This window comes from Eleutherodactylus coqui, chromosome 13, assembly GCF_035609145.1.
Source record: "Eleutherodactylus coqui strain aEleCoq1 chromosome 13, aEleCoq1.hap1, whole genome shotgun sequence".
NCBI lineage: Eukaryota > Metazoa > Chordata > Amphibia > Anura > Eleutherodactylidae > Eleutherodactylus > Eleutherodactylus coqui.
The window spans coordinates 128,002,193-128,027,225 of NC_089849.1; the positions used below are offsets into that span (position 1 = coordinate 128,002,193).

The 25,033-nt window shown below is 48.2% G+C and overlaps 1 protein-coding gene across 1 annotated transcript; it reads left to right on the forward strand.

Annotated features, from left to right (window-relative positions):
- The first annotated feature begins 382 nt into the window (after nucleotides 1-382).
- Nucleotides 383-18,424, forward strand: PRG2 (proteoglycan 2, pro eosinophil major basic protein). The gene is made up of 5 exons (XM_066586675.1): nucleotides 383-478; nucleotides 5,697-5,923; nucleotides 8,845-8,979; nucleotides 16,212-16,317; nucleotides 18,186-18,424. Exons 1-5 carry the CDS (start codon nucleotides 424-426, stop codon nucleotides 18,242-18,244), a joined length of 582 nt encoding a protein of 193 aa, XP_066442772.1. The 5' UTR covers nucleotides 383-423; the 3' UTR covers nucleotides 18,245-18,424.
- Nucleotides 18,425-25,033: the final 6,609 nt, after the last annotated feature.

Here is a 25,033-nt window from a genome sequence, read left to right on the forward strand (position 1 = left end):
CCAGCCTTGTATGGAGCGGGGGCGGCTTCTGCTCCATACAAACCTTTATCCTGGAGGACATAACTGTACATCATGGTGAGTGAAGAGGTTAAAGGGGCGACGGGGTCACAATATAAGGGCTGGACACGAGTTATAATAATCCCCTACTCACTGCTCTGCCGTGACGGCCGATTATACGGCGGTTATAAAGTTATTCGAATGAGCTTCTAAAACTCCCGATTACCAAATCCTAAGAACTCTTTGCGTCTGCGGACGCTCAGACCGTTGGCCGTTGGGTAATCCTCTCCGCTGGTTTATCTGCTTTTGCATCATTTCTTATCGGCTTCATGGTCTAACGCACCTGCCTGACAAGTTCCTAAAACACAGATATAAAAGAGAGAGCCTCAAGCAGTAGAAGCCAAGTTTGAGAGACCCAGAGAAGACATGCTGCGCCTCCTGCTGCTCCTCCTGGTGGGGTCCGCCATCGCACAAGAATCAGGTGAGCTGATAACGCAGAGATCACCATTCCCATCAGTAGTCTCAGCTGGGACGGGCGATATCTGCCGACCGTAATAGATCCAGTATCTGTTCACCGGGCGGATATGTCACCGACGCTCTTTTTAAATGCAGTATAACCTATTTTTTGTATTACCTCCATATTACTGTTTTCTATTCGGCAAATACGGATGGGGATTTTCCCAGTGGAGAATCCCTGACAGTAAGTGCCCTCATTCCGCAGCATCCCCATGTGAACCCTGCGGAGTTGCTGTAGGGCTTCCTGCCGATCCCCTGCCGCGGCGTGCCGTACCTTGCAGGGGGTGCCGTTTTATCAAGCAGCGTTCACTTACAGTAGAGTCAGACTGCAGATTCTGGAATTCGCTCTATGTGTTGCAGAAACGCCTCCGATTGTCACAGCTGAATTCATTAATTGTAATGTAGTGAGTCACAATCTGCGACAAAAGCCGCATCACAATCCGTGCGCAGATTTTGGTGTATTTTCAGGCGGCTTTGCTCCATGATGGCCGCACACACCTCTGTAGTGGTTGCTGCAGCGTGTAAATGTATCTGACTGCCCCGACTGTTCTTTTTCACTGCGAAATTCGCAGCGTTTTTTTTCTCTCCAGGGATCTATGGGACTTGTTAATGTTAAAATCGCGCAAAATCAAAAATTTACCGCAAAATCGCGATTTTAACATTAACAAGTCCCATAGACCCCTGGAGAAAAAAAACGCTGCGAATTTCGCAGTGAAAAAGAACTGTAGTGGGCGGTCCCCCTTACAGGTTAGATGTCTGACATTGATGCGTTAGGGCTTTTACCCACTAGTGCTTTTTTTTTCTTGCGCTGCGAGAATGAGTGAAAATAACGCTAAATGCTTTCAATGGAGTCGGCAGCAGCGCTAGCCCCATTGAAAACATAGGAAGTATATCGCTGTGACAGCTGTGGCAGAAGTCAAGGATGCTATCCCATTGCTTTCATTTTGATGAATGGCTGTGTGCTGCCTGTGATTGGCTGAGCACTCAGCCAATCAGCACAGCCCTATCAGGAGGCGGGGATTTTTAAATCCCCGCCTGCTGAAAGAGCTCCATAGCCGTTCCGGGGAGCCAGCTGGAGGACGCGTCTGAGCGGCGGATGGGTGAGTATATAATTTTTTTTTTCACCAGCTAGGGATAATTTTCAGGGAAGGGCTTATATCTCAAGCCCTTCCCCGAAAATCATCACTGCAGGGGTTGCCTACAACCCATTGCTTTCAATGGGGCCGCAGCAGCGCCAAACACATTGAAAGCAATGGGATAGCATCATGCTGTGGCAGAAGTCCGCGATGTACTCCCTATGTTTTCAATGGGATTGGTGCTGCTGCCGCCGGCCCGTTGAGGGCACTGAGCGATATTGCAGATTTCTTCTCTGTGATGCGAATCTGGAGTCAGAAATCGCAAATGACTATGAAACCATTGAAAATCATTGGTTTCATAATCATCGCTGTCGCATCGCAGAGAAAAATATCGCTAGTGGATAAAAGCCCTTAGAAAATAATTTTTGAGATGCTGATGATACATAGCTACTTAGGTTGATTATCACACATGTCCATCAGGTCCAACCAAGCCTCGCTGCCTCTACACATCTTTAGATGACCTCAAAGACATGAATAAGGTCAAGACTTTCCATACTACAATCATAGATTGGTAGAGTTGGAAGGGACCTCCAGGGTCATCGGGTCCTCCAGGGGGTCATCGGTCCTCCAGGGTCATCAGGTCCTCCAGAGGGCCATCGGGTCCTCCAGGGTCATCGGGTCCAACTCCCTGCTCAGTGCAGGATCACTAAATCATCCCAGACAGATGTCTGCCCAGCCTCTGTTTGAACACTTCCATTGAAGGAGAACTCCCCACCTCCCATGGCAACCTGTTCCACTCATTGATCCCCCTCACTGTCTAATATCTAATCTGTGTCTCCTCCCTTTGTTTCATCCCATTGCTTCTAGTCTTTCCTTGTGCAGATGAGAATAGGGCTGATCCCTCTGCACTGTGACAGCCCTTCAGATGTTTGTAGACAGCTATTAAGTCTCCTCTCAGCCTTCTCTTCTGCTAAACATTCCCAGATCCTTTAACCGTTCCTCATAGGACATGATTTGCAGACCGCTCACCATCTTGGTAACTTTTCTCTGAACTTGCTCCAGTTTGTCTATGTCTTGTATAAAGTGGGGTGCCCAGAACTGGACCCAGTATTCCAGATGATGTCTGACTAAGGAAGAGTAGAGGGGGGTAATGACCTCACGTGATCTAGACTCTATGCTTCTCCTAATACATCCCAGAATTGTGTTTGCCTTTTTGGCTGCTGCATCACTGGCGTAACTATAGGAGATACAGAGGATGCGCTTGCAGCTGGGCCCAGGAGCCTAAGGGGAACTATAAGGCCTCTCTTCTCCATACAGAGAGACCAGTTCTATAAATAAAGCTTATAGTTGGAGGCCCTGCTACAGGTTTTGCATTGGGGCCCAGGAGCTTCAAGTTATGTCTCTGCATTAAGGGGTTAAGAGAAGTTGGGGGGTCCTATGATAAACTTTTGCACCCAGACCCATGAGACTTTAGCTACGCCCCTGTGCTGCATCACACTGTTGACTCATGTTCAGTCTATGATCTATTAGTATACCCAAGTCTTTTTCCCATCTGCTGCTGCTTAGCCCAATTCCTCTCATTCTGTATCTGCTTTCTTCATTTCTCTTGCCCAGATGTAGGACTTTGCATTTCTCCTTGTTAAATACCATTGTTAGTCGCCGACCACTGTGCAAGCTTTTCTAGATCTCTTTGAATCCTCTCTCTCTCTCTTCCCTTGTGTTAGATAAATAGACTAGGATCAGAATAGCGCTTCTACAGACATAAATTGTGGGAGATAGAATGAAATATAGAGAATTGGACTTAGCCGGTACTTGGTGGGGTCCCACACAGGGGTACCCCACTAGTACCTCCAGGTCCAGGAGTGCCCGTAATATGGATTTATCTTCTTCCCAATCCCTAATAGGAGAGCTGCTCGGATCCTTGTGTCCACCCAGAGTTAGGGGACCCAAATGTTGTACAAACCGGTAGAATAAGTAAAAAAGGACCCAAGCGCTTCCCAGGAAAGACAAATCCTCTATATGGAAAGTTTATCTTCTATGGGCTGAAACGCGTTGCAATAAAAGATAAACCTTCCATATAGAGGATTTGTCTTTCCCGGGAAGCGCTTGGGTCATTTTTTTCTTATTCTACCGGCTTCCTAGTGTTAGCTATCCCTCCTAGCTTTGTGTCGTCGGCACATTTGATCAGTTTCCCACAATGCCCTCCTCCAGATCATTTATAACAATGTTGGCCCACACTGGGCCTCGGACAGAGCCTTGTGGTCCCACTTGATACATTCTTCCACTTGGATGTGCAGCCATTTATGACCCCTCTTTGGGTACGATCAGTCAGCCATGATATCTATAAGCTACTCACTCCTCCTTCAATCCCCTGCGGCTCTGCAGTATATAATATTTAGTGTGGAGTCCAGAACTTTGCCTTAAGCTGAAGACAAGAGATCGACAGAGGAGCAATATTAGAGGGCTTGTCCAGGTACAATACAAACCAGCAGTACTTACTCCTCCTCGATCCAGCGCTGCAGTCCTGTAGTCCTCAAGGTCTATGTTTTGGAATGGCTACCACCTGACAGCTGCAGCCAATCAGAGATCGCAATGGTTGGGTGCCGTTCTCCTGACATATATACGCTCCCAACATCTGAGGTGGTAGCCATTCCAAAACCTAGACCTGAGGGACTACGGGGCTGCAGCGCTGGATCGTCGGGGCTGATGACCAGTAAGTAAGGCTGCTATGTTATACCCGCTGCACCTGTCATTAGGAAATAGAATGTATCCGGACAACCCCTTTAATTTGTAAACCCTAGAGGTGGCTTCACACACGCATTTTTTGGAAAACACACTTGCAGTTTGTGATGCACTTTTTGGGCTGAAGCCAGAAGTGAATAAAAAATAGCGAGAAGAAGGATTCTACAGGCTTACTTGTACTTCTCCTTTCTGCGGGATTCATACCTGCAAGCGTTTCCCAAATAAGGTAAATAATAATAATCCGCTTTATTTATATAGCGCCAACATATTCCACAGCGCCACTTTAAGATTCCATTTTGGCAGTACGGCGGCCCAGTGGTTATCATGCCTTGCAGCGCTGGGGTTCTGGGTTCAGACCCCACGAAGGACAACACCTGCATGGAGTTTGTATGTTCTCCCCATGTTTGTGTCGGTTTCCTCTGGATACTCAGGTTTCCATCCAAACTCCAAAAACAAACTAATAGGTGAACTTAGACTGCGACCCACCAATGGGGACAGAACTGAATATCATGTGATGGTAGGTGCAGCGTAATATGTATGCGCCATGCAAACATTAATAAACATAACAGATCAGTATAAGCTGACACTTTCTATCTTCCCAAGGATCATTCATGGACAGATTATTTGACGTGACCCTTCAGTCAGGACCTCTCTGTAAGTCAGTACCTATGGAGGATGCCCTCCTTGGCTGTTTTCTAACTCAGTTCTATTAGATCAGAGCTGTGATCTGTGACTATAGTTTCACCACAGTACCTAACCTGAAGTAGTCTGGGACACACCCCCTTGTCTAATGATTGGTTCAGTCTGCAGAGGAGGCATCCTGAACCAATGATGAGACAGAGTGTCCCAGACTACTGCAGGTTAGGCCCTGTAGCTACACTCCGGTACGGAGCTGGGATCCGTATTACTTCAGTATTGGGGGGACCTTAATATGGAGCTGATGTAAATCTATGGATCTGGTCACATGGGTGTATTGGCCTCTGGATTACTACTCTTCTCTACTGGGCAAACACAGAACGGAAAGCGGCTACTAGAACTGAGCTAAAGAGCAGCCAAGGAGCAAGATCAGAGGAAAAATCCATGGCAGGTAATCACCCCCATGGGTACTCACAGGTGCCGCCCGGCAATTGTTGGGAATACGTGAGTGTTAGCGCCCTAACAGTGACATTGGATAATGTGGGAGCGTGTAGGGGCGCCCCACTCTCCATTTCACCCTAAATGCCTAGATGGAATACCAGGAGAGGGCGACACGGAGACCTGAGAGAAGGTGATCCGGAGTTACCGTGTCATGGGGGCCTCAGGTATGTACTACAGCCCACGGGTCACAGAGGTGGCGCCAACTCTTTACATTTGTGTTGTTTCCAGGAGACTACGCTCCGCAAAAAGAGGATCAATTGATTAAGGCTGCCAACGAGGAAGTCGATCACTTTGATGAGTCGCCTGATGAAGCCAACGAGGAGGAAGAGGATGAGAAAGATGTCTCTCTGTGTCAAGAAAATGAGCTTATTGAGCCAGATTTCACTGAAAATGCCACGTGTCCGAGAAGAAGATTCCACTTTTTCTCGGCTAATAGAGGCTTCTTTAAAGCCCAGGTCAGTTATCATGTCTAATCCCATCGCCCCTAACATTGTGGGGTGCAGCAATGTGTTCACCTGTCACAGGGGAGCGGTCCCTCCCACAGACTAACGTCGGTCTGTTACGGCAGGTGACAGGGAGCCGCTGATATACTTTATATACTCCTCCACTTCTTGGTTCCCGCTCGCTGCTGAAGATGGCGCACACGCTCCCATAGACTTACATATTGACTGCAGCGGGGCCGATCCACCGGTCAGCTTTATGCAATGAGACACTGAGCGACGTACAAGAATTCCCCCCGTGGTTACACTAAGCGGTAATCCGTCACATATACACAATACCCCACAATGCACACCCGCTGCAGAACCCCACAATACACATCCGCCGCAGAACCCCACTATACACAGCCGCCGCAGAACCCCACTATACACAGCCGCCGCAGAACCCCACAATACACAGCCGCCGCAGAACCCCACAATACACAGCCGCCGCAGAACCCCACAATACACAGCCGCCGCAGAACCCCACAATACACACCCGCCGCAGAACCCCACAATACACATCGGCTGCAGAACCCCACAATACACAGCCGCTGCAGAACCTCATAATACACATCCGCCGCAGAACCCCACTATACACATCGGCTGCAGAACCCCACAATACACATCCGCTGCAGAACCCCACAATACACATCCGCTGCAGAACCCCACAATACACATCCGCCGCAGAACCCCACAATACACATCCGCCGCAGAACCCCACTATACACATCGGCTGCAGAACCTCATAATATACATCCGCTGCAGAACCCCACAATACACATCCGCTGCAGAACCCCACAATACACAGCCGCTGCAGAACCCCACAATACACAGCCGCTGCAGAACCCCACAATACACATCCGCTGCAGAACCCCACTATACACATCGGCTGCAGAACCTCATAATACACATCCGCTGCAGAACCCCACAATACACATCCGCTGCAGAACCCCACAATACACATCCGCCGCAGAACCCCACAATACACATCCGCTGCAGAACCCCACAATACACATCCGCCACAGAACCTCATAATACACAACCGCCGCAGAACCCCACAATACACATCCGCCGCAGAACCCCACTATACACATCGGCTGCAGAACCTCATAATACACATCCGCCACAGAACCTCATAATACACAACCGCCGCAGAACCCCACAATACACATCCGCCGCAGAACCCCACAATACACATCGGCTGCAGAACCCCACAATACACATCCGCCACAGAACCTCATAATACACAACCGCCGCAGAACCCCACAATACACATCCGCCGCAGAACCCCACAATACACATCGGCTGCAGAACCCCACAATACACATCCGCTGCAGAACCCCACAATACACATCCGCTGCAGAACCCCACAATACACATCCGCTGCAGAACCTCATAATACACATCGGCTGCAGAACCCCACAATACACATCCGCTGCAGAACCCCACAATACACATCCGCTGCAGAACCCCACAATACACATCCGCTGCAGAACCCCACAATACACATCCGCTGCAGAACCCCACAATACACATCCGCTGCAGAACCTCATAATACACATCGGCTGCAGAACCCCACAATACACATCGGCTGCAGAACCCCACAATACACAGCCGCTGCAGAACCCCACAATACACATCCGCTGCAGAACCCCACTATACACATCGGCTGCAGAACCCCACAATACACATCGGCTGCAGAACCCCACAATACACATCCGCCACAGAACCTCATAATACACAACCGCCGCAGAACCCCACAATACACATCCGCTGCAGAACCCCACAATACACATCCGCTGCAGAACCCCACAATACACATCCGCTGCAGAACCCCACTATACACATCCGCTGCAGAACCCCACAATACACATCCGCTGCAGAACCCCACTATACACATCGGCTGCAGAACCCCACTATACACATCCGCTGCAGAACCCCACAATACACATCCGCTGCAGAACCCCACTATACACATCCGCCGCAGAACCCCACTATACACATCCGCTGCAGAACCCCACAATACACATCCGCTGCAGAACCCCACAATACACATCCGCTGCAGAACCCCACAATACACATCCGCTGCAGAACCCCACTATACACATCGGCTGCAGAACCCCACAATACACATCGGCTGCAGAACCCCACAATACACATCCGCCGCAGAACCCCACAATACACATCCGCTGCAGAACCCCACTATACACATCCGCTGCAGAACCCCACAATACACATCCGCTGCAGAACCCCACAATACACATCCGCCGCAGAACCCCACAATACACATCCGCTGCAGAACCCCACTATACTCATCCGCCGCAGAACCCCACAATACACACCCGCTGCAGAACCTCATAATATACATCTCCGCAGTAGCTGTTGCAGGGAAATGTAGTATTGCAGGACGGCCAATCACATGGATGACCATCCTGTAATACCCGGACGGCACAAGGTCCGCCAGCATGGGAGCTGCTCTTACTGATTATGGGTCATAGAAGGGGACTGGGTGGGGACGCCCTCTGAGCTTTATATGCCCTAGTGGGGTCCTGCTCTTGGCACAATCCCTTTAAGTTGGGAAAGCAGTAGAGTAAGGAAGTCCTTGGTTATTCTGGATAAGTCCTAGTCCATTTAGTTCTTACTATTAAATAGCGCCTTTTCTATTCCGTCTTCCCGATAAAACACGTAGACGGCCGGCACTTGGAGTTTTGGGCCTAGTAGCCACCGCTGGTATTGCACTTGTCTGCTGGTATTTAGCTGCTGCGGCGGAGTAGAAGTAGCTGGCACAGATCCCGCTGCCACGTCGGAGGCACAAACCCTCTGCCCGTATGTAACTCTACTGATATTGTAACACAAGACCAACAGCTCGCTCTTCTCTATTCGTTTTCTGTTCACAGCACATCTGCCGTTGCAGAAGAGGAAGTCTGAGCTCCATTCATAACTGGGGAACGAATAATCTTCTGCGAACCTTCTTGTCTGCCAGCTACAAGAATGGCGCCTATGTTTGGATCGGGGTTTGGAAGAGAAACTCAGTAAGTGCAACGACATCTTCTGTTTGTATCTTCCAATGGATCTTAGAATTTCTGTGGGCCCATGCAGGACATCCTACTAGATAGCGCCACCCTGAGGGTCTGATGCCTCTCACTACTGGACAGCAGGAGCTTTATGCACATTTGGGCAGCCTGTTGAAAGGCGAGCGGTGCTAGATTGTGCTGGGCTTCCCTTTGTGGGCGTCTCTATGGACGGCCTTAGTGTAGGTATGCCCTTGTATGATGGATGAACTACTGCCTGCCCAGAGCATCACATAGCCCTGCCCAGAGCATCACATAGCCCTGCCCAGAGCATCGCATAGCCCTGCCCAGAGCATCGCATAGCCCTGCCCAGAGCATCGCATAGCCCTGCCCAGAGCATCGCATAGCCCTGCCCAGAGCATCGCATAGCCCTGCCCAGAGCATCGCATAGCCCTGCCCAGAGCATCACATAGCCCTGCCCAGAGCATCACATAGTCCTGCCCAGAGCATCACATAGCCCTGCCCAGAGCATCGCATAGCCCTGCCCAGAGCATCACATAGTCCTGCCCAGAGCATCACATAGTCCTGCCCAGAGCATCACATAGCCCTGCCCAGAGCATCACATAGCCCTGCCCAGAGCATCACATAGTCCTGCCCAGAGCATCACATAGCCCTGCCCAGAGCATCACATAGCCCTGCCCAGAGCATCACATAGTCCTGCCCAGAGCATCACATAGCCCTGCCCAGAGCATCACATAGTCCTGCCCAGAGCATCACATAGCCCTGCCCAGAGCATCACATAGCCCTGCCCAGAGCATCACATAGCCCTGCCCAGAGCATCACATAGTCCTGCCCAGAGCATCACATAGCCCTGCCCAGAGCATCACATAGCCCTGCCCAGAGCATCACATAGCCCTGCCCAGAGCATCACATAGCCCTGCCCAGAGCATCACATAGCCCTGCCCAGAGCATCACTAGCCCTGCCCAGCGGGAGACTCGTATCCTTCCAGCTGAGCCCGGATGACTCTGCTCCTTCTTCCCAAACCCTTAATGGCCAGACTGTATTGGTGCTAGAGGACCAGACACCTTTAGGGACTTTACCCATCTGGGGGTTTTACTGCCCTGTTTTTTCTTTCGTTACATATAGGACTATTTTTTATATATTTTTTCACTGAATGTATTTTCCGTTCTTCAGTTTTATTAGGAGTAGAGATGAGCGAGCATTGCCCTTAGCGAGTATCTCCCCACTCGGAAGAAAAGATTCGGCTGCCAGCGGGGGGGCAGGGAGCGGCGGGGGAGAGCGGGGTGGAACAGGGGGGAGATCTCTCTCTCCCTCTCTCCCCCCTCCCGCTCCCTCCTGCTCACTGCCACAACTCACCTCTCACCCGTGCCGGCAGCCGAATCTTTTTTCTTCCGAGCGGCAGGTACTCGCTAAGGACAATGCTCGATTGACTAATTGTCCTTAGTGAGTATGCTCGCTCATCTCTAATTAGAAGTAAAAGGCTAAAAAATAGTTTTTTCTTAAACTTCTAGCTGTCTATTTGTGTAATTAGTATAGTTACACAATAATGCAGTATGGGGGCGGCTCCTCATTGGGTTCTGCATGTTTTGAAGTATAATTTGTATGGTCTCGGATTACAGGACGCATACGCTGACGGTTTTGCTCGGCGTCGGCTTTGGCTCATTTTAATTTTTATGTAAAGAATTTTATTTTATTCTGTCCTTTTTTTACTCATTTTTGTAACAATTATTTTTAGCATCTCAGTCATGTGCGTCCTCTGGGGGTCACTCACATTGTCTTTTTTTTTTTAATTTCACTCTTTTCCACTGTAGCTGGCTCATCCATAAGAGCCAGGAAAGGAGAAGGCAGAAGTGGTTAAAAACTGCTTCCGCCTTCTCCTCTGGGTCCTCAGCTGTGACTAACGGCTGGGGACCCTACCTGTTCTTGTTACATTGCAAGAGCTTTAATCCCATGTCATATTTTTCCTATCGGCCAGTATAAAAGCTACGGCCAAGTGCCATAAATTTACGGTACTTAGTCCTTAAAGGGTTAAACTATGTGTACACAGCCTTCAGAGTAAGACACAGCGGTAATATGGGCACCTGCTGGGACTTCCTTCTGCCGGTGGTCTGGTAGCATAAATCTCCGGCCAGGTTCCCTTTAGTCTACCGTCACGTGACGTCTGAGCTGCGGAAGTTGTGCTGGACATCCTGTAACGCACCGGCAACATTGTAGCAGTGTCAGTTGTTCCATCTGGGTGGCATCAGTACATCTTGAACCCGTTCATTATGGGTCGGCTGTGTCATCATGGCCGCAGTCTGACCACCAGCCCAGGACTCGCTCTCCTATAGAGATGTCCTGTAAACTACAGGGTTCCATCCATCGGATCTCTAGTGGTATCTCCCAGACCGCTCCCTGCCCTCCTGTACATAAAGGCCTTCACTGAGTGCAGCGCTATAGTAGCCGGTCCATACAGCGATGAGCTGCAGACTTATAGACTCCCCGGACACTAATGGTCTGTGCTGTGGACAGAGGCCAGTGTATCCAATGAGATGCAGCTTCAACTGCGCTTCCCTGCCGCCTGCCGGTGAGAGATGACATTGGGGAACCCATGACCAGCAGGGGGCAGGGGAGGCTACATTACATAGGAATACATGGAGACCCTGCAGTGTTAGGGGTCCGCAGCTCCAGGCCATTGATCTATGACAAGCAGGAGGCAGGGGAGGCTACATCACATAGGAATACATGGAGACCCCGCAGTGTTGGGGGTCCGCAGCTCCAGGTCATTGATCTATGACCAGCAGGAGGCAGGTGAGGCAGAGGCTACATCACATAGGAATACATGGAGACCCTGCAGTGTTGGGGGTCCGTAGCTCCAGGTCATTGATCTATGACCAGCAGGAGGCAGGTAAGGCAGAGGCTACATCACATAGGAATACATGGAGACCCTGCAGTGTTAGGGGTCCATAGCTCCCGGTCATTGATCTACGACAAGCAGGAGGCAGGGGAGGCTACATCACATAGGAATACATGGAGACCCTGCAGTGTTAGGGGTCCGCAGCTCCAGGTCATTGATCTATGACCAGCAGGAGGCAGGTGAGGCTACATCACATAGGAATACATGGAGACCCTGCAGTGTTGGGGGTCCGTAGCTCCAGGTCATTGATTTATGACCAGCAGGAGGCAGGTGAGGCAGAGTGAGGCTACATCACATAGGAATACATGGAGACCCTGCAGTGTTAGGGGTCCGCAGCTCCTGGTCATTGATCTATGACCAGCAGGAGGCAGGTGAGGCTACATCACATAGGAATACATGGAGACCCTGCAGTGTTAGGGGTCCGCAGCTCCAGGTCATTGATCTATGACAAGCAGGAGACAGGTGAGGCTACATCACATAGGAATACATGGAGACCCTGCAGTGTTAGGGGTCCGCAGCTCCAGGTCATTGATCTATGACCAGCAGGAGGCAGGTGAGGCTACATCACATAGGAATACATGGAGACCCTGCAGTGTTAGGGGTCCGGAGCTCCAGGTCATTGATCTATGACAAGCAGGAGGCAGGGGAGGCTACATCACATAGGAATACATGGAGACTCTGTAGTGTTAGGGGTCCGCAGCTCCAGGTCATTGATCTATGACAAGCAGGAGGCAGGTGAGTCAGAGTGAGGCTACATCACATAGGAATACATGGAGACCCTGCAGTGTTGGGGGTCCGCAGCTCCAGGTCATTGATCTACGACAAGCAGAAGGCAGGGGAGGCTACATCACATAGGAATACATGGAGACCCTGCAGTGTTAGGGGTGCGCAGCTCCAGGTCATTGATCTATGACAAGCAGGAGACAGGTGAGGCTACATCACATAGGAATACATGGAGACCCTGCAGTGTTAGGGGTCCGCAGCTCCAGGTCATTGATCTACGACAAGCAGGAGGCAGGTAAGGCTACATCACATAGGAATACATGGAGACCCTGCAGTGTTAGGGGTCCGCAGCTCCAGGTCATTGATCTATGACAAGCAGGAGGCAGGTGAGGCAGAGGCTACATCACATAGGAATACATGGAGACCCTGCAGTGTTAGGGGTCCGCCGCTCCAGGTCATTGATCTATGACCAGCAGGAGGCAGGGGAGGCTACATCACATAGGAATACATGGAGACCCTGCAGTGTTAGGGGTCCGCAGCTCCAGGTCATTGATCTATGACCAGCAGGAGGCAGGGGAGGCTACATCACATAGGAATACATGGAGACCCTGCAGTGTTAGGGGTCCGCCGCTCCAGGTCATTGATCTATGACCAGCAGGAGGCAGGGGAGGCTACATCACATAGGAATACATGGAGACCCTGCAGTGTTGGGGGTCCGCAGCTCCAAGTCATTGATCTATGACCAGCAGGAGGCAGGTAAGGCAGAGGCTACATCACATAGGAATACATGGAGACCCTGCAGTGTTGGGGGTCCGTAGCTCCAGGTCATTGATCTATGACCAGCAGGAGGCAGGTAAGGCAGAGGCTACATCACATAGGAATACATGGAGACCCTGCAGTGTTAGGGGTCCATAGCTCCCGGTCATTGATCTACGACAAGCAGGAGGCAGGGGAGGCTACATCACATAGGAATACATGGAGACCCTGCAGTGTTAGGGGTCCGCAGCTCCAGGTCATTGATCTATGACCAGCAGGAGGCAGGGGAGGCTACATCACATAGGAATACATGGAGACCCTGCAGTGTTAGGGGTCCGCAGCTCCAGGTCATTGATCGATGACAAGCAGGAGGCAGGTGAGGCAGAGGCTACATCACATAGGAATACATGGAGACCCTGCAGTGTTAGGGGTCCGCCGCTCCAGGTCATTGATCTATGACAAGCAGGAGGCAGGTGAGGCAGAGGCTACATCACATAGGAATACATGGAGACCCTGCAGTGTTAGGGGTCCGCAGCTCCAGGTCATTGATCTATGACCAGCAGGAGGCAGGTGAGGCAGAGGCTACATCACATAGGAATACATGGAGACCCTGCAGTGTTGGGGGTCCGCAGCTCCAGGTCATTGATCTATGACCAGCAGGAGGCAGGTGAGGCAGAGGCTACATCACATAGGAATACATGGAGACCCTGCAGTGTTAGGGGTCCGCAGCTCCTGGTCATTGATCTATGACCAGCAGGAGGCAGGTGAGGCAGAGGCTACATCACATAGGAATACATGGAGACCCTGCAGTGTTAGGGGTCCGCAGCTCCTGGTCATTGATCTATCACTTGATGCCCTTAGATAGGACTCAGAGCAAAGCAAGTGCAGTGTGAGGAGACTCCGTCCCCACTCTCTGGGCAGAGCCAGAGTAATTATGGGAAATGTAGGCTGCATTAGGGAAACCATATAAGAGAGGAAGAAGAAACCAAGATGGCAAGCAATCCCTGGATTGTACATCAGCACCAAGAGGTATACACTAAGCATACACAAGCTCTACGGTATTCTTTATCCCCTGAAGGACAAGAGTGTTTTGGTCCTAGTGGACCAGGCTTCCATAGCGGTGGTTTAGGTTTAGTCAACGGTGGATCGTTCTCTTTTTTATATATATTTGTTTTTTATTCTAGAATTTTTTTAACTTACTTTTGTAACGTCTACTATGTCCCCCAAGACATCATTCAAAACTGCAACAGGAACATCCATAGGAACCCAAGTTACAGGGAAAAACAATCTGCTAGTGTGACAGTAGTAACTGCCAGGGCTGATTTGGGCCTCCTAAGGCCCTGCAGCTCTGCAATGCCAGAGGACACCCAGCAATCATGTGATCGGGACCAATAGAACAAATGGCACTGCTACTTCCTCTATTCTCCGCATAGCACTCATTAAGCACTATGTAGCCTGCAAAAGAGAAGGCAGAAGCAGATAAAACCAGCTTCTATCTTCTCCTCTGGGTCCTTGGCTGTCACTGACAGCCAAGCACCCAACCTGCTTCTGCAAGATTGCAAGAGCTTAAAACCTATGTTGTATTTTTACTGTTGGCCAGGATTAAAGCCCAGGACCAAGCGCCTTATATTTATATCAATCTGCAGGATAGAGAGGTAGAGTATCAGTAAGAAAGGCACTACTTAGATTACAAAGTAAAAGAAAGACTTCCCTGGGCCAAGCAGCACCTCCAGTGGACTGAAAAGTGGAAGAAGGTCTTATTGACTTACGAATCATTTGACATCTTTGGTACATCATGCAGGGTTTTTGTACACCATTGAGTAGGCGAAAGGATGGTTCCTGAGTGTGTGACACCAACTGTCAAACATAGAGGAGGACGCATGATGGTCTGCGACTCTTTTGCTGGATCCAGAGTTGGCAACTTTTGCTGGGTGACTGGCACACTAGACAAAAAGGGCTACCATGGCATTTTGATATGCTATGCAATACCCTCTGGTGTGCGCCTAGTTGGTCAGGGGTTCGTATTACAGCAATACAATGATCCACAACATACTCCTAGGTAATGTCAGAACTACTTAAGATGATAAGAAGAAGCCGCTAGGCATCAGAGAAAGGAATAGCTTGCACCATCTCCAGACTTAAACCCCATTGAGCTTGTTCGAGATGAACTAGGCAGAAGGGTGAAAACAAAACAACCTACAATTGCAGCACATTTGTGGGAACTTCTGCAACAATGTTGGAAATAGCTGAACAATATCTGAATGCAATTGTAGAAAGATGCCTCGATGGTATACAGCTGTTATATCAGCTAGAGCGGCGATCTTAACTTGTTTTTTTGTTCTCTGCTTTCATTTACATTTGAGACATTAAACTGTGCGAATATCAATATAAACTGGAAAAATGGAGGTGTTCTAAAGCTTTTGACCGGTAATGTATCTGTAGGAGTTAGAGACAGACTGAGAATCGTTTGAGCCCAGGGCAGTAAAGTTCATGGCATGGGTTCCCACCAAAGAAACAGGTAGAATTTTTATGCTCAGTTTACCAAAATGCTACCAACCCGAGTAAAATTGTATAGTTCACTTTCTCTGACCCCAAATCTCAGCCAACCTGCAGATTCCTCGAGCTCCATTGCGATGACGAGGCAACAACGAGGTTCTGGCCATTGCTGTATTACGCACCCTTCCATAGCTGTGGGCCGCAGTGATGTTTTGTATGTAGGCATGTAAACCCTGCAGCAACCATTGACCAATGAAGTCATAAGGGGTGACAGGACTAGCAGGCATATATTAGGTATAATATATATATATATATATATCCTTTTATATATTAACATTGTTCTACACAACTTATTTTTAGTGTTTTCCATATCGGAATATTGACGGAAGTCGACTGAATTATACCAACTGGGGTTGGGGACAACGTAAAGTTCGTGGACGATGGTGTACTGCCATGAATATACGCTGTAAGTACAGTAACCAATAGCATTAGCACGCTGGCATTGTAAATACCGTTCTCTCTATTGTTACATATACATATATAATGAATTTCAGTAGTCTAGTCTTTGCAACAAGGGTAAACCAGACATTTGACGGTTTGAGATGGGGGTCCAGCCCTCTAGGTCCCACCGTTCTCCACATATTCACTAAAACTATATATAAACTAGCAGAATTCTCCGGCTTCACTCGGGTCTATTTCATGTAACTGTCGCGGTCTGTGTGCAGTTAATAACTTGATTTGCTACGGATATGAAGCCAACGGCGTGTAAATAAAAATGGTTCGGTTGGTATGCGCACAAATTTGATGTCTTGCTGGTGGCGTCCTAAAGAGATTTATTAAAAGGGTTATTCAGTTACTAGACTATCCAGCTTCCATAAGACCCCATGTAATCTATATACATAAAGGTGAAAGCCTTCACTCACCAACCGACTAACTGACTCGCCACGAATTCTCTAACTTCACGGTGTCAGACCAACATGAAATTTGGGATGATCATTCCTTAGGTCCTAAATAGGAAAAGTAAAGGGGTCACAACATGAAAATTCTGTGCTAAGTGCAAAGGTATTGGCACCCTTGTGTACCTAATCTAATTCTCTAACTCCCCGGTGTTGTGCAAACATGAAATTTGACATAACCATTCTTTAGGTTCTAAATAGGAAAAGTAAAGGGGTCACAATTCAATTGTTCCATGCTAATTGCAAAAGTAAGTGCACCCCTATGTAATGTAACTTCCCAGTGTCGTACAAACATGAAATTTGGCTGGACCATTCTTTAGGTCCTAAATAGGAAAAGTAAAGGGGTCACAACTTGATTGTTCAATGCTAATTGCAAAAGTAAGTGAACCCCTATGTAATGTAACTTCCCAGTGTCATACAAACATGAAATTTGGCACGAGCATTCTTTAGGTACTAAATGAGGAGAGTAGGAGGGGTGGCACATTCTGCAGAGGGACATTGGTACATGCAGCCTGAGGAGAATCTAACGCTCCTCTATGTGTATACATATTTTATGTTCAAATAAATTTTATCGTAATTGTACATCATACAAATTCCAAACCAAACTTGAAAGAAAAAAGGGGGAAGAAAAGGGAGATTGAAACATGAGCCCACAAGAATGCCCAGATCTTCATTGACTGCTTGCATAAATGGCTTTATTAGTATCTCTAAACTTCGTCTTATATGTATACATATTTACTCTAAAGTAACCTTGACTTCATAAAACTTTCTGTGCAATCACCACATAAACACCCGTATCAAATTAACTCGGGCGAGGCCGGGTATATCAGCTGGTAAAATAATAAGGTGAATTCTACCTGCCTTGCCCCTTTTACTATGTATTAAAAAAAACCACAAATCTGGTATTGCCACGTCCGTAATGACTCATAGTCACATGGCCAATAATGTACAGGCAGACGGAGTGTTCGTGTTCTGTGTCATGTGACTGAGAATGTTGGGCACAACCTATGTTGTCCTTGTAGATACAGCCTCAGAGTCGTATCAGCGCTACTAAATAACGGTGTAAATATTGGGGTTTAAAGCCATTTTCCTATTAGATTTTTGGGACATGTTTTGGGAACACTGGGTTTGGTCTGTGAAGGGACCGACATTTAGCATCCTGGATCAGCTGTTTAGTATCAGCTACATGCTGCCTAATGGAAATTTCTTGCCGCAATCAGTGCAAGTATAGAAACTGCTGTTATTGCCGTTTTCTGTACGCAGCTCTTATGCACAACATAGACCTGGACTAGAAACAAATCCTGAGTTTTGCAGTTGTGTTACTCTATATGTTCTTCTTCTACGGTCTTCTAACCTTAACCCTTTATCCACTTATCAGCCGGCCAGTGGTTCTCTTTGAAGTGCCACAGTCGATTGCCATTTGTCTGCACTTACTGAGGATCCTCCCAGCTCATCACCCTTTACGCTCCAGCTTTGAATATTGAAGACGTAACAAGCAATAGTCACCACGACCGGATTCTGGACGATCAGCCGAGTCTTGGAATATAAGAGTCCCTGCGCTCCGCATTCATGTTCCAGCTTCCGTCTGCTCTGCTTCGCATCTTCTAATAAAGATAGAACCCATTTCATGCAATTAGATGCCTGCAGTTTCTTTATTATTCTATAGCATTCATCAGATATTGCAGCCAACTGTGGGGGAACCTCTGCCTAAACCGTCATAGTGATCATCCTATGTCAGGGGCTGTGCTGGTGGGATCCCCATAGGAGTCCAGTGCTGACCAACAGCTGGGGTCTCACTTACTCTTTAACCCCCCAGATGTCACAGTTAATAGCGACCATGGCATCTAAGTGGTAGACTGACTCGCCCATTGTGCTAATTGATGAACACAATCATGTGGGTTCTTAGGGGTTGCAATGACAGCCGGAGCTCTAGCAAGGGACTCCAGACCTGCCATGGCCGTATGCCAGGTAAGTCTAAGAAATTGGTAGTCAGTTCTCTACAGGGGATAATGCTTTGGTATACGTCAGTCACACTGGGATGTCCCCCAGTCGGGGCTGTCAAGCTCATTTTAATTGAGAGCCACATCAGTATTATGGCTATTTATAAGGGTTCATTTGTGCTTCCCATTAGGTCTCTTTCAGATGTTCGTTATTGCACACACGGTATTAGTGCACGCAATATGCAGAGAATAGAAGCCATTAATGTTAATGGGTTTATTTTCAGAAATGATTTATTTTGCGCGCATTTTGTGTCCACACAAAAAAAATAGGACCCGCTCCATTTTCCTGAGTATTTGCACACCAAGGGTCCCCAGGGAAGTCTATGGGGGGAACGCAAGTGCGCATGCATTACTCAATAGGATGCATGATACGCTGCACACCGGGATCTCATTAGGCTTTACAGCAATGTAAGTCAGGGAAGGGGGGGGGGGTGTCCTCTCCCCATGTGAATACGCATAACCACCGCATATTTACACATGTAGGCAGGAGGAATCTGTGGGACCGTCTTTTTTTGTGCACATTAAAAACACTGAATACACGTGCAAAAAAATGCAAGAAGGTCCAAATATGCAGTAAATACTCACGGACAGAAACTGCGTGCGGCGCGTGGATGAGCCCTGAACGCAGCTTACATGTTTATGGAGCTCTCTGCACTATGATGGGTTTCTCCCCTTCCACCTCTTTAGCCCCAAGCTTCCTAGCCCGGAGGGCGGCTGGGGTGTCGGATAGGGTGGTCAGAGCTGTGCCACCACCTGGGAGCTGCTGAACAGAGCAGGGTGGAGGAGCGCCGGAGCTCAGAACCCAAGATGGCCCCCGCTCCCTGTGCCGGCGCTGCCCCCTCTGCCAAGCGATGACTGCGTCCTCTGAGGAAAGTGGAGGGACGGTCCGTCTGCATCCGAACGTCGTCACAGGCTGCACAAAAGGACATGAAGGGCCTTGAGTTTGACACGCGAGTCCCAGAGGGACTAAACAACTAAATAAATGCGAAGACAGTTTATTCAAAAATGTACATAGTAAAAAAAATGTTTTTACAGAAAAAGTGGTTTTTAACACTTTTGCAAACTAAAACCAAACACCCATATATGGTATCACACCCCAAATAATAACGTACATTGTTTGACTTATGTAAAAAACTACAAAAAAACATCATTACCTCTTGAACCCATTACTCCCAGCAACAAATATAGTACCTGTTAATCAAACAGCTCCATGTTGTCTAGTGAGGGGGGTGCGTCTGCATGTACAGCGCCAATGTAGGGGGGACACAAACAATGCCACGTTTACATTGTTTCCAAATAATTGAATACCCAAACGGGGTGGGGAGGATACAGGAGATGCAGGGGCAGGAGATGTACACGATAGGCAAAGTGGAAAGTGTAGGGAGTCATAGGGAGGGGCAAGGGGCAGGTTGTGGGGGGTGGCGGATTAGATCAGGAGATTTGGTAGGCTTCTTTGAAGAGGTACATTTTTGAGATGCGTCTGCAGTACCGTGTGTCGGGGATTGTCCGGATATTTTGGGGTAGTGCATTGCAGAGGACTGGTGCAGCTCTAGAGAGGTCCTGGAGGCGATTGTGTGAAGTTTGTATTAGAGGAGTGTTAAGTTTGAGTGTGTTAGCAGAGTGGATCACGCAGGGTGGGTAATGTATGGACAGGAGGGAGGCGATGTATGGTGGTGTGGAGATCTTTATGGGTGAGGGTAATGAGTTTTAATTGAGTTCTGTAATTGATGGGCAGCCAGTGAAGTGACTGACATAGTGCAGAGGCGTCCGAGAAGTGAACGTATTTAGTATGGATTGGAGTGGAGCGAGTCTGGTGCGGGGAAAGCCGATGAGCAGCGGGTTGCAGCAGTCGAGTCGGGAGTGGATGAGGTCGACCACGAGTGTCTTTAGCCTGTCCAAAGAAAAAAAAAAACCTGGCGGGTCCCATACAAAAATGCTTGTGTCTCCCATTGAAGTCAATGGGGTCCGTTACTGGAATAGAGCTCTCGAATTTTACGAAAAGCTCAACTCGAATAACGAGGACCTGAGCATTTGGGTGCTCGCTCATCTCTACACTTTGGCCCATACTCTGTCAGTAATAATTTGTTTGCTGCTTTCCTGACTTTACATCTAACCCTGTTTGCAGTCCGGCCTGTTTCGTGGTGTATTGCATCGGTGCTTCTGACTCTCGGTGTTCATCTGCCAACCTCACAGGGACTATTCCAAGAGACAGTGATCTGCTCCTTTCCCTGCAGCAAAAGGCCAGATCCCTGTACAGGGGTTTGAAGGGTGAATACCGAGGAAATGGCAGGATAATGGGCTTAGGTTTAACCCAAAGTCATACCGAGTGGTTGGCACAGTGGGTCCACACTCGCTGTCCATAACACTAGTAGAGGAGATTCTGAATGAGCGGTCAGAGAGGTAGGAAGAGAACCTTTAAAGAGCAGTGTCCTTAAGGCCGATAGAGCGAGGCAGAGCAAGGAGGTGGTCATGGTCAACAGTGTCGAACGCAGCGGCGAGGTCAAGGAGGATTAGTAGAGAGTAGTCGCCCCTCGAATCTACCGTCATTTTATACCATGACGGTCAGTTTCAGTCAAGTGTAGGGGGCGGAAGCCAGACTGGAGGGGGTTAAGGAGAGCGTTATCAGAGAGAAAGCATGTGAGGTGGGAGTAGACCAGGCGTTCTAGTAATTTGGAGATAAAGGGGAGGGGATATGATGGAGTGTTTAAATGAGGAGGCAAAAATGCCAGAGGTCAGAGAGAGGTTGAAGATGGTGGAGAGGTGGTAATGACAGCTGGGGAGAGGGATCAGAGGAGGTGTGAGGGGAGAGGGTCTCTGGCGCAGGTGGTGGGGCGAGCAGCGGAAAGCAGTCTACAGACTTTTTTCTTTGTCGTTGGTTCTAGTATAGAAAGTGAGTGATAGAGGCAGTGCTGAAGAGACCGGGATTGGGGCTAGCCGTGCAGTGTTCGGTGATTTGAAATGGGCGGCTGGCTCTCCAGCACTGAGATCTGACACAGGGGCATGTTCTTTGGGGCCGAAGAGGGAGTGGAAGGTGTCGAAAAGTCATTTGGGGTTGTGGAATACTGAGGAGACAAGGGAGGTAAATCTTTTCTAATTTAGTTTTGCATGCCAGTACGTGGAGTGGGGTTGAAGATAAGCCACTGAAACCTAAATATTGTAGTAAGAACACTTGTTAGGCCTCTGGCACACTAGTGTATTTGGGTCCATGTGCTATGACAGCGCACAGGCCCCATTATAGTCTATGGATCTATCCACACTGTGGTTTTTTCACGTAGACCAAAATGCATGTCAATGTGCGACCCTTGCGTGTAGCAGACAGCACACAGACAGGTATCCATGTGGTATCCTATATGCTATATCCACATAGCAAGTGCGTGCTGGGCCTTAAGTGGAGTAATCCTATATCTAGGAAGTTGACTATTTCCTGCTACATTGGTGACATCATGTCTTACAATTACGTTCAGTGTCCTACACAGGGTTGACATATAGGACGTATCTTCCATACTGCTTAGATTCTATATTTTACTGTTGGTAATGCTTTGAGGCAAGCCCACATACACATCACTGCAAGAAAATTTTTTTAACCCCTTTAAGGACACGGCCCTTTTCTTTTTTTTCAATTTTCGTTTTTTCTCCTCGCTTTCAAAAAATCATTACTTTTTTTTTACTTTTTCCTTTACATTGCTGCACGCGGGCTTGTTGTTTTTTCGTGACAAGTTGTATTTTTCCATTGTACTATTTGATGTACCATATAATGTGTTGTAAAACTTTACAAATTTCCAAATAAAATGAGAAAAAGAAAAAACGCAATTCCACCCAAAAAAATAAAAGGTCTATGGAAAAAATATTCTTCTGACCACCAGCATTTTTTTATTTTACCATTTACAGATTTGCGTGAGGATTTTTTTGCAGGACGTCCTGTAGTTTTTTTGGGTACCATGTTGGAGTTTGTGTAACTTTTTGATGTCTTTTTATAAAATCGTTTCTTGGAGACAGCCTAATGATTTTGCTTCTGCCTGTATTTTTTCTTATTGACATGTCTGTATGAAGCTGAAGGGAGGGGCCCGATTATGACGTTAGGGCCCTCCTGAGCTTTGAAGGATAGGGGCTTGACGTCAACCTGCCTCCACTCTGCTTCCCCTTTACACGTAACAATTATCACTCAAAATTCGTTCAAACTTCTCACTAAATGCTCCCACTCAGGTTTTGTGTCTCGGGGAGTAGAAAGTGAATTCTCTCAACAAGCAATTCAGACATGGGAATGCGTCATACAGAGCCTCTCCCTGCATCCATTTTGCCAAGCTCAGTTGGTACCACAGCATCTCAGGAGCGGGCCCTCAGCCTAGGAGGCAGCAAGGTAGAGGTTGGACCCTGTCACAGGGCTCTACCATCTCCCACTCTGAGGGTAGCAAGGGGGACCCGTCCAAGAAACCGAGGGCAGACTATTAAATGGCGGAAACTTAACTGTGGTTTACCCTCACTCAGTCTTTGTCACGTGTGACGCCATCATTCCATTCTTTGTGGCGAATCCCAAAGATGTCAATAAAGAGTCCACACACACACAGAATTAACTTTTCAAGGCTAAACCGGGAACAGTCGGTAAAGCCTCTTTACTTGGAGAATAACTGGAACAGCAGTCCAAAACAATTTACATCCACCATCAGGACACTAGTGCAGGACGCTTTGTGGTGTCACAGGGAGGAATCACAGGAAGACAGATGAATCCGCAGGCCCAGTTATCTGCAGGGCTCTGTTCCCGGCCAATCTCCTTCACTTTCACCAACTCTCTACCGGCACACACTCACGCTCAAGGATAGGCACTTAGCGCTGCACGATGGGGCTCTTGCATACTTGCCATTCCTCCAGTCAATGACATTGAGGCCTGGGAAGATTAGGCCCAGGACACACACATAACAATCGCTCTGCTTCCTCCATCTTCACTGCAACCAGACTGAAGGTGTCTGAGCTCAGGCAATCTCCTCTCTTGCCCTCCAAGACTCTCAAACAGTCCAAAATCCAACAACCCAGAAGCCAACAAGTAAATACCAAAAAATCCCCTTCCTGCACCTTGCAAGCACATATATAAAACTAGGTCACATGACACAACAAGATACATTTTCCAGCCATAATCTATGCAATACACATCAAATTCACTCACATGGAAGACACTGACAACACATAGGCACGACGCACACATAGATCATTCAAAAACGTCTAGAAACGTCTGTACACTACAGTCCCAGTGTGTTTTACCAGTGGTATCTATTGTTCTGACACCATATTAAAGTTACATTATCCACTCTGAGCCGTCCCCATAAGCCCTTCAGGTGTGTTTGGCATGTAAATATTAGGCAGAGGAAGCTGGGTTCCATTTCCGATGCCGGATAATAGAATGAATCTCCCTTTTGGGGTTTACGATTTGTTCTTTAATCCTAAATTGTACATTTCCGCTTACTGCGATCGGTTCACCACCTTGTTTCTTAGCGGCGCATGCTTTAACTATAGTGGGGAGATTTTGGTGGGACATCCTGGGGCACACAGAGGTCACAAAGTGCGTTTCTTGACCACAGATAATGTCTGCTCCATGCAAAAGGGTTTCCTTCCAGAGTGATACTCTTTAACCCTTTGTCATTAAGACAGCATTTTCACACTCACTTTTGCTTGTTTTTGTAGACTACTTTCTTGGCGGTTCCTGAGAGTCGTGAAGGAAGACTCTCATGTCAATTAATCCACAGCCTACTGAATGTTTGGGATCCTGCCAGGAGGATCCAGGGTGGCCCAGACACCCCTGGAGCAAAGGAAACACTACAGAGAACCGGGTAAAAAAACAAGGTAAACAAGATCCGTCCTTCGCTGCCAAGAGGGTCCAGGAAGACCCCGACGCCCGTGGAGCAAGGGAAGCAGATCTGAAAACAATTTGAGACTAGAATAACGAACAAAGTATTTTCCCCATCACTGGGAGGAGCCAAGAAGGCTCGTTACCCCCAAGAGTAGAGAAGACGGAGTCCATAACATATGGGGAAGATACAGTAGTGCTATAGGCATCTGCTGTATAACATGGGGGGGGTAAGAGTTCATCTGACATTGACGGCAACCCTCATCTATGTTCCGAAGGCTCATGTTACCTCAGCGGAGACCAGCTTGTTGTGACCACTCCTGTGTCTGCTTGTTAGCTCATCTGATGGAGTGATTCTGATGTGATTCAACCATCACGATGCCCCCGGCC